Source organism: Emydura macquarii, unplaced genomic scaffold, assembly GCF_026122565.2.
Source record: "Emydura macquarii macquarii isolate MOO-44397 ecotype Brisbane River unplaced genomic scaffold, CSIRO-AGI_Emac_v2 contig_3451, whole genome shotgun sequence".
NCBI lineage: Eukaryota > Metazoa > Chordata > Testudines > Chelidae > Emydura > Emydura macquarii.
Window position 1 is genome coordinate 7,669,210 of NW_027133588.1, and position 18,060 is coordinate 7,687,269.

The 18,060-nt window shown below is 43.1% G+C and overlaps 1 protein-coding gene across 5 annotated transcripts in view; it reads right to left on the reverse strand.

Moving 5' to 3' along the window:
• The window catches only part of ENTREP2 (endosomal transmembrane epsin interactor 2), a 344,249-nt gene that overhangs the window by 92,691 nt on the left and 233,498 nt on the right, over nucleotides 1–18,060 (reverse strand). For all 5 annotated transcript variants that reach the window (XM_067534559.1, XM_067534563.1, XM_067534560.1 and 2 more), the window contains one exon: nucleotides 5,426–5,557. In XM_067534559.1, coding sequence (XP_067390660.1) covers nucleotides 5,426–5,557 — 132 coding nt within the window. The remainder of the gene's footprint in view (nucleotides 1–5,425; nucleotides 5,558–18,060) is intronic.

Sequence of the window (18,060 nt, forward strand, 5' to 3'; positions counted from 1 at the left end):
CCATGTGGTCCCTGGAGGCTGCCTCATCTGGGGAGGTCGCTGAGCAGGAAAGCCTTTCTGCAGGAGGCACACGGCTTAAAGCCAGGTGACCCGGACATGGCCCGGCCACCCTAAGTCCCTCAGGGCTTCTACTCTATCTACTTGACAACTACTTAACTAAGGAATAAAAGAACAAAGAACAAAGTTCAAACTATGGGGAATGGTACTTGTGAAGAGCAAGGCTAGTTCCAGCAACTGTCATGGGCGGAAAGAAAGAACTGAGGGCCCATAGGGTCGGCAGTGCCTCATATACCATGGCATGTGCGCGGGATTCCATGGGACACCAGAGCCGACCCTAATGGGGTCTGCTAAGGGGAAAAAAGTTCCGGAAAAAAAGTCACCTATAGTCGAATGGACACGAACAATCACTCGAAAAAGAATGTACTTTTCCAATAGTACGTGAGACACAGGCAAGGGGTACGTGGTGAAAAACCCAGTGAAGGGAGGTGGGCAGCAGCTGCCGACTTCTGGGGAAGCCAGGAAGCAGCCGCCCATGTCCTGCCCAGTCCCAGCTCCCAGGTGAGAGTCTGGTGGTACCTAGGCTCATAGCCGGGTGGCTGCTACCCGCGCCCAACTCTGAGCCGAGAGACAGCCTCCTGCACCTTGGCTTGAAGATGGGCGGCAGCTGCCTGCCGCCTGCCCACATCCCTGGGTCCCAGTCTGTGGAGGAGGCTTCTGCAACTTGCCCAGGTGGCAGCTCCCCTCCCTGGCTCAAAGCTCGGTCCCCAGAACACCAGGCGAAGAGCCTAGTGGCTTGCCCAGTCCTGGAGCTCGGCTCTACCCACAGGTTTACTTGTCAATTTCACTGCTGTAGTTGAGCAGTGAAATTGAAAACTATGACAGCTCCAGATTTTACCTTTTAAAAATGTTAAGAGGGGCCCACATAGCGTGATTTGATCCAAGCCCGCACCCCCCTAGGGACGGCCATGGGGAGCACTGCTATCCACTCTGGTGGGCCGCTACTGCCTGTTCATACCTCAAAAGTTGCTGCCTATGTGAGGAGAACACCACGTGACCCCGCCGTCAGGCCATAGTGATCGGCTGGCGTTGACCTTTGCTCCTATATGGAGGAAGGGGAGGAGGAAGGCGGGGAGAAACAGCAGGGGGTTTTGTGATCTGCCATAGCCACACAGCACTGCAGAACTCAGAACTCTCCTGCTTTACGAGAAACACAGTCGTCCAGCGGTAAAGGCGGAAAAGATGGTATTTCTCAGAGTGTTGGGGTACTTATTAAAATTTTCAGAAGTTGGGGGTACTTGCTACTTAAAAGGTTGAGAAACACTGCATTAAGTGACATGATTTGTAATTTTCACATGTTGTTCAATCCCTCTCTCCCCCCAAAGGAAAAAAAAATCTGCATGAGGATTAAAATGTATATTTAAGCAGTAAACAGAATCATCAAACAGGAAGGGAAACAAAGGAAGCTCAAACAGGTGAGGAAAAAGCAGCAGGGAACATCCTTCGCCATAGGCATTTTGTCTCCTGGAACCCAGCTGGAAATGTTCTTCAAGAGGGGGACTGAAATGATAAAAAGGAGGGACAAACACCCCAAGGCACCTCCCTCCTCTCTTCCTGCTCATTGCATTCATGGCTCCCAAAGCAACAAAGGAACCATTCACTGGATCCTGGGAGAATCCCGGTCAGGAGAGAGACATGGGTGTCCACTCAAAAGAGGTGACAACTGAGGAGCCAGAAAGCTAGAGTGGGGGCAACTGGTGGATGATGGGAGGGTGAAATACAGGTGTGGTTGCCCTGAACTGTGACAGCGAGCTTGTCGTCCTGCAGCCTATAGAAAATATATAAAAAGAGATAGGGAAGAGGAAGAAGTAAAAGGCGAACAGGAGTAAGGAAAGCAAAAGGAGGAGGGGAGGAATGAGAAAGCAGCAGAAGAGAGGTGGGATGAAACACTTTAGGGGGAGAAGGAAATAGAAAGAAGGAGCTAACTTGGATCGTCCCACTGATGTGATTATTTTTTTTTTTAAACAAGAACAAGTTAGGGCTTTAATTCTTCTAGCATTTGGAGAGGTATTTACTTCAAGGACAATGTATTTCAGAATTTTAAATAATGACCCTTTTTATGTTGTACCTAAAGGACTTCTTGTGCTGGGTCCCTTCAATTTTTCTAATGTCAAGTTCTGTAAGTGTCAATTAATTGTAAGATGAGATGCTCCATAAACCAATAAAATAAATAACATGTATCTTGCAATATTTTAATGCTTTATCTCAATGGCTCCTCTTGCACATTTGTATCATGTTTTTGTGTAGGCTACATCCTTTCCTCCCTCTCTCAACCCATAATACAAATATTAAATCTGAGCAGAGTTGGGAAAAAATATTTTTAACACTATTTCCCATAAATATATGCCTGTTTTAAAAATCATTAACCATGCAAAGAATGGAGGGCAAATCTAGAAATTCTGAGATTCACTGATAGATTTTGATTGGTAATGTAAGTGAGATGGCATAGTTTCTACTGCCGTCATTCATTGTGCCTACAACCTATGTTGCCAGGAGAAATAGCAGAAGCCATTCTAAGTAATTTTTCCAGGGGTCTCCAGATATGGGAAAGATTTTCAAAGGCACAGATGACAGTTAGGGTTGAAAGTCAATGGAAATTGGGTTCCTTGATCTTTTAGCCACTTTTGAATATCTTACCTACTACCTAGGGTTTCCGTGTTCCTGAGCCAGTAGGGGTGGACTGGAGGAGAGTCACTCTGTCAATTGGATTCATGGGTATTTTATGTTTAATTGCCTCTGTAGGGCCAGTATACAGACAATAAGAATCAATAATATTTTAGATACATTGTATCTTTGATAATCACAGTAATAATGCCCTCCACCTAAAATGGCCTTTCCTTATGTTGATTCCCCAAAATTCCAGTTTAACTTACACACGGAATTTGCTCATGCAAGTGTAACCTATGCTTGCTAGGTATGGCACTCTGTCCCCCTCTAGTGGCAGCTAGACCAGCTAGAGATTGATGAGTCTGCTAAAGCCTTAGCTAAGAGATGTATCTTCAGCTCATGAAGTAGAGGCTCATGCATTAAGTTCCTGAGGGCCCCAGTTTGATCCTGGCTGATGACAACCAGGGTCTGTGGGCCTTACAAGTGGGGGTCTCATCTAGGAGATCACCTGGGAAATATCTGACGCTTAAGACGTGCTTCCATAGCTAGGGGAAGTATGTGACCCATGCTTGCTTGGTATGGCATTCGTCCCCCTTCAGTGGCAGCAATAGATTGATGAGTCTGCTATAGCCTTGGCTAAGAGAGATGTGACTTTTAGCTCATTCATTAAACTCCAGCGGTCTCAGGTTTGATCCTGGCCACCGCCAACCGGGGTCTATTGGCATTACACAAGCATGACAGAAAGTAGCGATGAGTTTGAGCAGTCTTCTGAGTGAAGCAAAGGAGATATCACACCCTAGATTTTGAGCCAAAAGTCAGTATAGATAAGCCCTTCAATTCCATTAAGGCATACTCTCTATATATTTCTGTTAGAGAAATTGGATTTGACAGCAAGCATTATAACTCACAGTATTTTATAATATACATGGTACTTCTTGATTCTAAAAATTAAAGGAAACATTAATTCACACAATATGTAGTCAAATCCCATGAAATCCACTGCCCACAGGAGATCTTAAGAGTCAAACATTAGAGCTTTGTTTTAAAGTGCGGTTCCACTCAGAAAAGTGACTTTGTAGAAACGGCATCATAGGGTTCCACATTTATTCTTTCACAACAACTTCCATATCAAAATTTGTTCAGATTACACAGTAAGATTTTTTTTCAAACTGCCACTCTGCAGACCCCACTTCATAATTTATTCTGTGGTCTTTTCGCTTGTGCTTCATTACCACTAATGAAGATTCTGCAGGCCACATGCTATCCTCCATTACACCTGTGCAACCCCTTTGTCTTCAAATTATGCCTTTGGTTATAATCATTCAACTGTAATATTTTCACTGGGATTGCACAGGAGTAATTAAGGGCATATTTTGAAGACAACTGAGTTGCAAAGAAGACATTTAGTTAATTTTGCTGGTTATACGCAAACCATAAAGAAACCAGTTGGTTCTGCAAGGCTGACAATATTAAAATAATATTTTTTCATTAAGATCAATAATCTCCCTCAGAAACTTCAGGGCTCAAAAATTTAATGCACCATAAGATTTGTCATATCAGATCAGAACATCTATCTGCCAGGTATCTTGTTTCCCCAGCTATTGCCTACAGCAGGAGAACTGTTTATTCCGCACGTATAATCGTAAATATTTTATTGCTTTAATGTTACATCCACAGCTGAAATGGCTGGGTAGTTTATTCTGGATTGGACAGCAAGAATGAGGCACGAGGTTTAGAAAAAAAACACACAAAAGAGGCCCTAATTCATCAACATATATAATAACTAAACACTGGCCATATTTATCAAAAGGCACCATAAACAAAGACTGACTTAAAAGCAAATTCACACGTGAGTGTGTGTACATCTTCATACAAACATTAATGTGGATAAGGTTTTGGTAGCCACTGACATTTTTCCTACTATGCTCTCTAGACTTATTCTGAACAAGATTAGACAGCATTGGTAAAAATGCTAATGTCCTATCTTTGCTGCTACCACCAGAGGGGCTGAAGCAGTGATAGTGGAAAGGCAGAAACATTTAAGAAAAAGGGATTGTAGACAGAGCCTACATGCCAACTATTTCAAGTTGGGTGCTTATTTTGAAACAAAAGGCAGATAGAGCCTTGAGTACATGCATCAGCTGTTTTCTATTGGAGCAATCCACAGCCATTACTAATCATAATTATAGATGATGTGCGTTATCACCGTCAGTTGTTTGTCTGATTAGCTGTAATTTCTTCATGTGCCTAGTGAGACATTTTTCTCTAATAAGAACAGTCAGGGAACAAAGAGCTCTCAAAGCCAAACAGCAGAGCTAATAAAATAGGAAATTCACACTGCAAGGATTTTTAAGATTCTTTTTGGATAAACTATTTTTCCTAAATTATTCTCTCTCAAATGGAATATTTTAAAAACATTTAATTAAAGTGGCACCATCAAGATTACAATGATAAGACCTTCACCTACAATAAGATTTTTGTAGGTGTACCCTGGAGCATACTCAAGCTTTAACAAAATGGTTATTCTGCACAAATACTGGCACCAATCCTGCAAACAGGTGAGCAAGTAATTTTACTCACATGAGCAGCTCCATTGATTTCATGTTTGCAGAATCAGGTTCTCATTTTCTGCTAAGCTTCTGTTATGAATAAGTAAGCAGCTGAGAGTGCACAAACACTGCTCGCTTTCACTACATGCCTTTATCAAAATGCATTTGCTGTGTTAAACCCTAATAAAGTGATAATCCTTCTTTCTCCCCACCTTTAGCGTCAGCCTCACAACATTACACTCCTGCAGTGGGTTCAGTTTCAGTGTTTCTCCAAGGTTGCTGCAGCCCGATGTTTGATGCTGCATTTCACAGCAAACACAGACACCATCACTGTCAAATTTAATCTGTAAAAAAAGCAGAGAAAGACTTAGTAATCAAAGCCACATCTTCCTTCCAACCATCATTATAACATTTATCACAAGAAGGCACCAATGAGTGACAATGTCTTGCTATTTGAAAATACAATTCATCATATAATCTGTGATACATCTTAAAGCAGAATGACCAGCAGAAGTCACAAAAATGAGATTAGGTGAGAAATAAAAATATAGTAGAAAAGTAAGGTAGATAAAAGTAGTTGTATCTTAAGGCCTTCTGTGGGCTGTTGAGAAAAGCTGTTTTTAGGAGGGAGAGGACAGTTACGGTACTCTACAGAGCCAGATTAAAACCAGGAGAAATGAACTCAGTAAGTGTGAAAAACATGTGAGGTGAAATAGGGGAAGGCAATATTGTGAGAAATCATGACTGGAAATAAAATCACATTTAAACAATCAGGAAGATGATTAGAATAGAGAGAGGTGGTAATATGAAAACAGAAACAGGAGAGAATGGAGCATGAAGGGAAGGTGAAAGACATGCAATATTTTGAGTGTGTGGGTGCATGCGGGCGCACACACACTAACCTCACATCTAATTTATTTTACTTTGAAGACATTTTAGTCTCTTTTGTGTTTCAAGTTATGTTTGTTTTGAATTCCCTCTTTTTCAAAAAAATACAGTGAACATTCACCATCCTCAAATTTTAGTTTTCACAAAGTTATTTTTGTCTTCCTTTAATTATGTCCCTCCCTTTAACTTGAGGCTTTAAAAGTCACTAAGTATTTCTGATACCTTTTCTTCTTTCAAGATTTTTATTAAAATGTGTTTTATTGAATGTACTGTACCCCAGTCAATGTTTTAATTTTACTTTGACTTTCTTTAAATTCTGATTTATGTGATCTTAAATCTGCAATATTCCCATTCAGCTCAATGGGAGGTTTATTTGTGTAAGTAGTGCGGAACTGGATTCTTTATCCTCATTTTGATTTCTTTGTACAAAACAAAACAAATGCTTGTGTTTTTCTATTGCCTTGCTATAATGATTTTCAGCCAAGATATAACTATATGAATCCTTCCTCAGTTTACGAATTTAAGCCTGAAGCCACTTCCATTTTTTTTTTCAATTACACATTTAGATCTTTCTCCTTTCTCATTTTAAGCCATTTTGTGCAGGTGCAGATGATTCTAAGGTTTGGTAGTGGGATATAATACTTTCCCTCTAGGTCACTGGCTCAAATCCAGCCTGGATCCCTATTGAGTAAAAGTTATTACTATCAGATGGCAGTTCAAGGGCCTATGTGAAATGAACTTAGTGGTCTCAATTCCCAGATTTTCATACTGGAAAAACCAGTAACAAAACATGCTACCAATAGAGCACCTGAATTACATATTGCATATGTATCATAATTAATAATTTGCCTCTTCCCAAATCATCTTTTGCTGCTTGGATGACTGGCTGAACAAACTGAGATGGGCCCTGGAAATGGAAATGTCCTGTCTGAGGTAAGCCACACAGGGAGCATATTTAAATAGATTTCTCTCTTACTAGTTAGCTATTTTTTTCTATCTTCATACAAGGCTCAAATCATTCATTTCTTCTGAGTAGCTAGATGTTTTAAAATATATATTTTACATCCAAGAAAAATACAGAGACAGAAAAAAGAGAAGAGAAAATGTGTGCTCTCTCAGACTAATTTGGTGTGTCTGCTTCAGTGATGTGGAACAGATAAGCAGCTGGGAGAGCAGTAAGAGGCTACTTTTGAAAAAATAATGTTAAGTAAACTTTACAGGAGGAGAGGCTGATAAGTTAATATCAGGCCATATATCAGAATAAAGGCATACTCCAGACAAATTGCCATCTCAGCGGGTCTGAACTCTTGGCACCTCTAGAATGCCCTCTAACCAGTGTAATTACTCAGAATGCTTTTAAAAATGCAGGAAACCTAAATTATACCATTTTCTAGACACTCATGAGCAATAGTGAATGCAGTTGTCTACTGCACTCTAGGCAGCCTGGTGATGCCCTGAGTCATAAATACTGTAAATGAAACACAGAAAAAGCCAGCTAAAATGGAGAGCATCTTTTTATTGATACCTTGATTTCTATACTACTTTTTTTTATAATCAGACCCAGAATTTCAAATGTACAGCTTTTCCTCATAAGAATTTTAACATTTTAAGATAGAAACAGACAGGAATTGAAATACCTAATACTTTTAAAAAAAAAACAAAAAACCCAAGTGAAAGATATCGGAGCTGTACGTGACTTCGGGTATATTGATCCAACAACCTTCAAATTCTTTGATCCCATGATAAACACAAAATGTTCTTGAATCTCAGGAGAAAGGTCTTGCCTCAGAATTCCTCTGGGAACATTAGAAATGGTGCCAGCTGTCAGTTAACTACTACAGAGCACGTTTGAAATTTAAAACTTTGAATTTAGAGTTGTGTCAAATTCAGCAGTCACAAAGTTACAGTACACTTGATATATCAGCAGAGAGCATTCAGCGAAATCAATATACTCTTCAGCTGGTAAAAAGTTTCTATAACAAGGAAAATGTACTTTACACAAAGCTGTCTAAATCAAGATCATTTATTCTTGATACATGCTGTATGTGTTCAATGAAATGTAGTCACCAACAAACACATCGTAGTATGTATCTGACACTTCTAACGTGAAAAATAGATCCTAGGTCTTCTTTCAGCTCATATAATGAACAGCAATAACATAAACAAAGACTGAAAAACAACAACAAAAGCTTCCTAAAAAAGAATTCCACCTGTGACTGTTTCTCTCTTCATGCTAAAATGTAGCTTACAACTGTTTTGTATTGCACATGTATCTTGCTAAAATATTTTTTTTAAAAAGGTTTCTTAATGCGCCATGAAAACTGTTACAATTAAAGCTATCACCAACATTTTAGGGCTGCCTCCAAAAATACATCTGTAATTTTTACATGTGCAAAAACTGTAGGCTTTGCTTGTACAAAACAGGACACAAATATTAGAGACACGTTTATGGAGGGTCTTTGATAATCTGGCCCATTGTGCGCTACTTTTCCTTTACAAAGTGTCCATGAAGTGACCTTTAGGTCAACATAGCATTACTAACGCAGGGCTCGACAAATTTGCTTTGTAGCTAGGAGCCAGCCCAAACATTAAGGAGCCAGACAACATGGCCCCAGTGGCGGGGCGCCCTGGCCGGAGCGCAGCAGCCACTCTCCCTTCCCGTCCGCCACATGGACGCAGTGGCACCCTGGCCGGAGCATGGCGTCCGCTCTCCCCTCCCGGTCCCGCCCCTTCTCCCTGCCCCTCTCCCACAATAGGGGCCCAGCAGCAGGACACCATGGCTGGAGCACAGCGGCCGCAGCGCTCCCCGCTCCCGGCCCCACCACATGGATGACGTGGCGCCCTGGCTGGAGCACGGCGGCCGCTCCTCCCGGGACCCAGTCTTTCACTGGGAGAAATACTAGGCGCCAGAATTAAATTCCTAAGCGCCATGGCGACTTGGCGCCCAGGGTTTGTCAAGCCCTGTACTAATGTCTATGTATGTTGGGATTTTATACTACTGCACATCACCATAGTAGATGAGCTTCTTCCTCATAAAATTGGTACAATAGTGAATCCCCAGCGGACTTCATGAAGTCTCTGGCACTTCTACCTTTTTGGGGTTAAATCTCTGCTTGGGAGAGGATAAGGGGGCTGGATGAGTTTTTGGGGGTGGGCAGAAGGACACATCTTTCTTAGGGCAGAAAAGCCTTTTGAGAGAGGAAGGTTTTGCATATTTCCTAAAGAGGATTAGATTCTAGATTCCTCTAATCTCTGTAATTTTGTTTCACAGACAAACCACTTTCGGGCTGAGAATGTTTTGTTTTCAGTGCTCACGCACTACACCCTTGGCTTTGAGATCTGCATTGTTGATTTTCCATTTCAGCTTCATTTTCAGCTTCCCCTTTCATTCCTCTTCTCTCACAAAGCACAACTGATTTTTTCTAATTACTCCCAGAATATATACGCTTTTGGCTCAATTGTGCAACTTCACCTTGAAGAGCAACAGTGTAGTATGCACCAGACAGACTTTAGCTGTAGTTACAGCTCCTTAAATATACTGTATCTCAAAGGAAACGTGGTAGGCGTTACCGTGAAAATTGATCAAGACCACTTAAAACCAGCAGGTGACTTTTACCTAGCAGGGGATGAAAAAGATGAAAGACTCCTCTGAAAAGAGGGGACACTGGAAACTTCAAGCATATTAAACATACACACACACAAAATTAATCTACATTACAATTATGTTATGACACAAATTGACAAAGACAAGGACATTAAGATTTTTTTGTCTCTTGTAATTCAGTGTCTCTGAACCTTTCCAGACTACTGTACCTCCTTCAGGAGTCTGATTTGTCTTGCGTGCCCCAAGTTTCACCTTGTTTAAAAACTACTTGCTTACAAAATCAAACATAAATATGCAGAAGTGTCACCGCACACCATTACTGAAAAATTGCTTACTTTCTCATTTTTACCATATAATTATAAAATAAATCTACTGGAATATAAATGTTGGACTTACACTGTAGTGTATAGTATAGAGAGCAGCATAAACAAGTTATTGTCTGTATGAAATTTTAGTTTCCACTGACTTCGCTAGTGCTTTTTAATGTAGCCTGTTGTAAAATTAAGCAAATATCTAGATGAACTGATGTACCCCCAGGACGACCTCTGCGTACACCCAAGGCTATGTGTACCCCTGGTTGATAACCACTGTCCTAATTTACCAAGTTTTTGTCTAGCTACTACAAGTTTTGGAAAAGAGTTTGCTATTAGTGCATGTAGCACGTATGCTCCAACACCTTGCCAGAAGAGGATGAGCTAGGGACAAGATAAGCGTCAGTCTTCCACTGTTTTTCTCTTTGTCACAAATCTTAGAGCTATTGCAATATAGATATTCTTATAAATTAATAATATATGGAGGCTGCCAATGTTGAACATAGTCCCCAAACCGTCAACTCATGAGTGTGACATCCCACCAACAATGTATTATATTTTCCCATCCCATAAGCAGTCTGTTTCAGATAGAACTGTTGGATATGGATTCCAGCAGTCCTCACCCATTGTGTTAATATTTATATTGTCTTTTAGATGCTCAAATAGGGAGCATAAAAAAACTCCAGGACAAAATTTAAAGATGAAATATACAAGTTCAAAATTTGATAACACAACCGATAAATGATGCAGAAGCCCTGCTTCGGGTGTGTACTGGAGTGTAACACACAAATAAGGCAGCCCTGGACAGCAGGGTTAATACAAACAGGAGAAGTATTTTTTCACACAATGTACGATTAACCTGTAGAACTCATTGCCATGGGATGTTGTGATGGCCAAAAGTATAAATGGGTTAAAAAAATGAACTAGGTAAGTTCATGGAATATAGGTCCATCAATAGCTATCAAGATGGTTCAGGGATGCAACCCCATCCTGGGGGCAAAACTAAGCCTCTGACTGCCAGAAGCTGGTAAGGGAAGATAGGGGTGGGTCTCTCCAACTGCCCTGTTCTGTGCACTCCTCTTGAAGCTCTGGTATTGTCCACTGTTGAAAACAGGATACTAGGCTAGATGAATAGAGGACCTATCTTTCCTCTGACCCAGTATGGCAGTTCTTACGTTCTGGGAATGGGAAGAGAAAGGAGACTAGCAAGAAAGAAAAGTTTAATGGACCGAGAACCATCAACAGATATGACTAGAAAGGAGAGGGGTGGAGAGAGAAAAAGAAAAATCATTTGTAAGTGCTAAACGAGCATTTATCATGTATTTTATAAAAACTCTTTTCCACTATTCTGATTTTTCATTGACCTGAGAACTAATCTTCACTATTAATCTCAAATTTATTTAAAAGGCAGTGTGGTCTACAGGCTAGGGCTCTGGATTTAGACTAATCCTCCCTTGCAATTCACCTGCTGTTTGAATTTGGGCAAGACAGTTCATCTTCCTACACTCACTCTGTCCTGTCTAAAACTATTCAGGTTGGAGGGGTCTATCATTATGTATTTGTATAGCACAGAATTATAGAATCATAAACATGCAGGGCTGGAAGGGACCTCAAGAAGTCATTAAGTCCAGCCCTGTGCGCTGAGACAGGACCAAGTAAACCTTGACCATCCCTGACAGGTGTTTGTCTAACCTGTTTTATTAAACCTTCAATGATGGGCATTCCACAACCTTTTATGGAAGCTTGTTCCAGAACTTAACTACCCTTTTAGTTAGAACTTTTTTCCTAATCTCATCTAACCTAAATCTCCCTTGCTGCAGATTAAGTCCATTATTTCTTGTCCTTTTGCTCCCCTTTTTAAAGATAGGTACTATGTTTGCCCTTCTCTAGTCATCTGGGATCTCACCTGTCCTCTAGGAGCTCTCAAAGATAATTGCTAATGATTCTGAGATTGTTTCAGCTAGTTCCATAATTATACAAGGATAAATTTCAATCAGGCCTGACAATTTGAATACATCTGACTTATTTAAATATTCTTGTAGCACAATAAGATGCCAGTCTCAATCGGGGTCTCTGGGCACTACTAGAACACAACTAATAGGCAACCCACAATAGGAGATTGAAAACACTGAGAGAGTTCCAGATACTGGATTATCATGAACTCCTGTACGTTTGATTGAGGACCTAGAACAGCATGTTTAAAAAAAATAAAGTAGTTATGACCAAACCACCAAATATGGACTAAGAAATAAAGCAACAACAACAAAAATCTCTACAGCATGTAGTGATGGTGAAAAGTGGATTAAAATAATCAAATCTGGGGCCACAGCATCTACTGATGTAAAATTACTATCAGAGCTAACATGGTGTGTGTGAAAGAAAGTTTCTAAAAGCACTGGAATTATGTTTCTCAAAACACATGTTAATGAAAGAATTGAGCATGCAGCTGCTTTATGCACATGGTGCTCCCACTGAGGTTCTAAAAACAGTGTAGCTACAGGAAACTTTTTTTCTAGTTAAGTTTTCATAATCAAAATTAAAATCACTGGTAGTAGTTTTGTTATAGCGCGTTGTGTTGCTGACTTGTAGTACAAACAACATAAAAAGTAGTCATAAATGCTAATGATCGCAAAATGCATATTCAAAATGCTAGCACATGGTGTATAGTAAAATTTCTCATGTTTATGTGAAAATATATTACATGTAGATTACAACTCTTACTGCATTGCCTTAAACACTGGAGAAGTCCCTGATTTGTCATTTCTCTGTTAAACCAAAGTTGTTGCTGTTTTAAAAACAATTCCCTTATCTTTGAAACTTTGTTGTAGTTAAAATCATCATAAAGAAACTTTACTATATTATTTTTAAACCGCCCATATGTATTCAAGGCTTTGCAGCAATGATTCCTCTGGAAAAATTCAGCAACACTTCAGCTGTTCTGAGAGAACTCTTTTTGCAGTAAAAATGAATAAGCCTGACAGAAATATGTCAAGTCAAGATGAGCATTTATTTGCCTTGTGCATTGAGACTACAGTACTTGCCAGCAACCTGTGAATACCAGGGTGTGTTTTGGAGCATTAGCTTATTTCCCTCACTGATTCTATTTTAAGAAACCGCATACTAAGTGATTTTGAACCTGACATTTGCATTAAACGACCACTTGAAAGTTCACTACCATGATTTAGTCTGGTAGTGGAGTATAATTTATAATTTTATTAAATCAAATCTACAAAAAGTACATTTAAAGACTGATCTTTGCTCCCCACAACTAGCAGATGCCACTGTTAAAGTAAGTTTGTAACTTACATGTGCTATCATTCTCCAAAGTGGCAGAGTTAAAGGACCTAGAGCACTATGCTAATTAATGAGCACTCAAAGTGATAAGATGCAGGTTTGCATTATATCTACACTATTAAACTAAGTAGTCTAAGGATTTAAGCTGAAGCATACAACATGCTTTTAGAATACTGGCAGCTGTAAAACCCTGAATGAAAAAAAGTGTTAAACTATTTACCATACACAACATTGCACTTCACCAATTTGGAATGAAATCCTGTAGCTCTTAAATCACATAAGCAATCCTGTTGATTTCAGTGGAACTGCTCCCATGAGTAAGATTTGCATGCACATACTCTGATTGAAATGTGACTTTGCTGATTAAGGTAAAACTAAATAAGTAGGGTCTGATACATGAACTAATATGATCATCAATTATAATGTGGCACACAGAAAGTAACAGCAAAGGTGATTTGTCCTACTTTTGTAAAGCACAGTGGGACTACTTCTATGAAAAGCTACTGATTAGCGCTTCATCCCAGACATGAAGGTTGCCTACTGATAACCTGTAACTTTATTTCAGCCTCTTCACAGGCCTGGTCTACACTGACCGGCAAATTCGGCGGCGGTCGACAGGAGTTACGCAAACTACGCAGAGTAGCTTCGAACCGAGGTTGCAGGAGGAAGGCCCTGGCCCGGGTAGCGGCCAAAGTGTCCCCAATGAACTCTATACGTTGCACCGGATAAGAGTGGACTTCTGCTCGTTTATGAGCAGCCCCAGTTTGGTGCATGTTGCACAGGTGAAGGATACACTGTTCTGAATGTGGGACCTGAACCTACCTGATTAGCAAGTCGTCCAGGTATGGGAAGATCTGCACCCCTCTGCGGCGCAAGTGGGCCGCCACTACCTCCATACACTTGGTAAATACCCTGGGGGCGGATGAGAGGCCAAAGGGCAGGGTCGTGAATTGGTAATGGCAGCCAGCTATCATAAACCGGAGGAAGCGCCTGTGGCTGGCAAGGATGGAAACATGGAAATACGCATTCTTCAAATCGAGGGCAGCATACCAATCTCCTGGATCCAGAGCTAGGCTAATGGAGGCTAGGGAGACCATGCAAAACCTGAGATGCTTGATAAATTTGTTTAGTCGGTGTAGATTTAATATGGGTCTCAGGCCCCCTTTTGCTTTGGGGGTGAGAAAGTACCTGGAGTAAAATCCCTTCCCTATTTCTTGCAGAAGAACCGCTTCCACTGCCCCCAGGAGGAGGAGGGTATTCACCTCCTGCAAAAGGAGTTGCTTGTGAGAGGGATCCCTAAAGAGGGATGGGGTGGCGGGGAGAGTCTGGGGGGAAGGCTGTGAACTGGAGGGCATATCCCCGGAGAACTACACTGAGGACCCAACGGTCCGAGGTGATGGTTTGCCACTCGGCATAGAAGGGTCTTAGCCTGCCTGAAAACAGAAGGAGAGAGAGGTAGTGGTGCCACCCTCGGGCGCACCATCAAAATTGTTTTTTATGGGTGGCCCCCTTAGAGAGTCCTTGTTGGGAGGTTGCGGATGAGTTGGAGGGTTACATCGTCAGAATCCCCTGCTCCTTTCTCGGCCCCTGGCAGGCTGAGGGGGTCTAGGCAATGGCCTAGGCGGTGGCTGTGTCTGGCATTGGGACTGTGGCCGAGATTGACGCCTTGAGGCCTAGAGAGTGTAGAGTCCCAAGGAATGGAGCGTGGCTCACGAATCCTTAAGAGCGTGCAGCTTCTTGTCAGTCTTATCCGAGAACAGGCCCACCCCATCAAAGGGCAGGTCCTGTATAGATTGCTGCACCTCTTGGGAGAGCCCCGATGACTGCAGCCACAAACACTGCCACATGGCAATTGCAGAGGCCATGGCTCTGCTAGAGGTGTCCGCAGCATCACTGGCGGTTTGCAACACCGCCCCTGCCACCGTGACGCCCTCTTCCAGGACCATGGCAAAGTCCGCCGCCCAGTCCTGGGGCAACCCCTCTGCGAACTGCCTCATGGACTCCCAGAGGTTAAGACTGTACCGCCGTAGGAGGGCCTGGTGGTTCGCAATACAGAGCTGCAAAGCCCCAGTGGAGTATAAGTCAAGTTTTTTATTATCCTTGTTTTTTGGCGTGGTGCCTGGGCCACGTTGCTTGTCCCCTCTGGTTGGCCGCATCCACCACCAGAGTCCCTGGGGCCAGGTGTGTAAACAAACACTCAAACCCCTCTGCTGGGACATAGTATTTTTTCTTGGCGCCCTTGGATGTGGGGGCAACCGAGGCAGGGGTTTGCCACAGGGCCTTGGCCAGGTTAAGGACTCTGTCGTGTACGGACAGAGCCACCCCTGATGGTCCCGCTGACCCAACAACACCGAAGAGGGGGGGTCCTCCTCCTCTGATAGCTCCTTGAGTTCTAAGTTCAGGTTAGAGGCCACCCTTTTCAGGAGCTCCTGGTGCGCTCTGAAGTCTGGGAGGGGCGCCCTGTGGTCTCTAGTGGCTCCCTCATCTGGGGAAGAGGAGGATTGTTGAGGGGGCCCTGCGAAGGGTCCCTCCTCAGGGTCTAATTCCTCCTCCGAGGAATGGCCCTTAGCCTGTTGGCTTGGTAGGGGGGAGGGCACTGGCTGCGCCACTGAGGATGGGACTGACACAGTTCCTTGTCCCATCTGCACCCCCCATGGGACCCAGTAAGGCCACTGCCAGGGCCCTTATGGCCACCCCAGTGCTGGCAATGGTACCGGATGTGGAGCGTCTTGTAGGCGGCGCGTGCCCTTGTCTTTCCGGGACCCGGAGCGGCTGGACCGGTGCTGACGATGTCTTCTCTGGCTTTTGCTGCTCTTAGTTGGGGAGCGGCCTCTAGATGACCCTGACAAGGTGGAAGAGCGTCAATGCCGCCACGAACGGTGCTGACAGGAGGACGCATGCCCCGACGAGCTGGATGACAACGTCCTCCGCCTTGGTCCGGTGCCGGTTGCCCTCGAACACCGAGATCTACAACGGGTCGGAGCGGCCAGGACTTTCGATGCCAGGCTCTGTGCTGGAGATCGGGACCGGTGCCGTGCTGGTGAAGGGCTCAGTGCCAGGGTGCGGAAGCAGGAGTTGCGCGCACTGCGCGAGGTGGTCTTGGAGCGGTGCCGCCTTGAGCGCGATGCCGCCGGTGCCGGGGACTGACCTCGGTGTCGCGGGGAGGACGAGTTCAACAACTCCGAGTCGAAGCTGCGAGGGGAGCCGCCTCACTCTACCCTCCGTGGCTGTCTGGTGGGAGACTTCTCCCCAGACGGGGGTCTCGATCATCCACCGGGGGCACCCAGCACGGGTTTACCCCAGGACACCAGTCCCCTCGGCCGAGGAAGAGATGGAGACGTGGGCATGGCCATCAAGGAAAGCCTCTGGTGTCGACGGGCCTCGCAGGGACGCTCCCACACCCCCAGGAGTCAGGGGAGGCTCCCTGCGTGGAGATGCAGTTTTACAGCATCGACTTCTGATTGAGGTCAGTGAAGACCTGCTCAATCGATCCAGAAAGGTCGATCTGAAGGCAGTGACTTTACCACTGTCAGTGCAGACATACCTTGAGTCATAGCTGCAGACAGGGAAGGAAGTTCTGGGGTGGCATAGTACCTCTCCCTACACTCTCTGCGCTGTGTTCTGCCCTGGCACTGAGGGCCCAGCTTTGCACATCCCACAAAGGGGTTGCTAATAAACAGAAACTAATATAACATACATACGTATGATGTGTATGTGTGCATGCACACATTTGTTTATATCTTTTGGAGCTGAAGAAATGATGCAACTCCATTCCCGGCACATTACTAACCCAAAAGGATACTTGAGAGAACTATTAATTCACCAGTAATCTGTGGGCCTCCAGAACTGTAAGATTGAATTCTGTGGAATTTACCACAAAAGATAATTCTTTTCAAGTTTTCTTCAGGCCTGGGCTTGCAAACCCTACTAAGACCCAGATAGAGTAAGTGATTCTGACAGGCCAGATGCCAACTCTTGCTCAGGCTGCAGGCATTAGCTAAGAACTGACTAACTCAGAGCTGGAGACCAGACCAGTTCACCTGTATAACAATTTTGCTCAACACAGGTATTAGTCTTATAAGAATGTATTTAGTGTTTAGACTTTTTTAAATGCTTGCAAGTTGCTTCATGCATTCATCTCATGTGTAATGTCGGTATTCAATGTTATAAGAAAATATGTAAGTTTTGCTTTATACTTTGAAAACGTTTGCTCTGAATTTGTGAACCTAGGCACTGGAATCATGTCTCTCTGCCCCCCTACCCATCCAGAACTATCAAAATCAGATGGGTCATCAAGGAACATCACAATACAAAGGATTGTTAAATGACCCTATCGCACCTTGGAAATGCCATATGCAAGGAAGCTCATCCTGTGGACTCAGACGCTGAATGGAGGAAATAAAACAAAGTCACAGGAAAATTTTCCATCTCTTCACCGTTTGAACTCGCACAGGGCCAGAGCCACCAAAGTGAAGCCAGAGATCCCAGGGGTTACTTCCTGGGTCCACCCTGGAAGACACTTTGAATTGACAGATCACTACAATTCTGTCACTCTTAGGATTTAGACTGCAACTCATTTGTGCACGTTTGCTTGCTTTAACTTCTAAATAACTGTTCTTTTTCCTAGTTAATAAACCTTTAGATACTTTATTACAGGATTGGCTACGGGTGTTGTCTTTGATGTAAGATTTACGGTACCAACTGATCTGCGGTAAATGAATGGTCTCTTGGGACTGGAAGCAACCTGAGT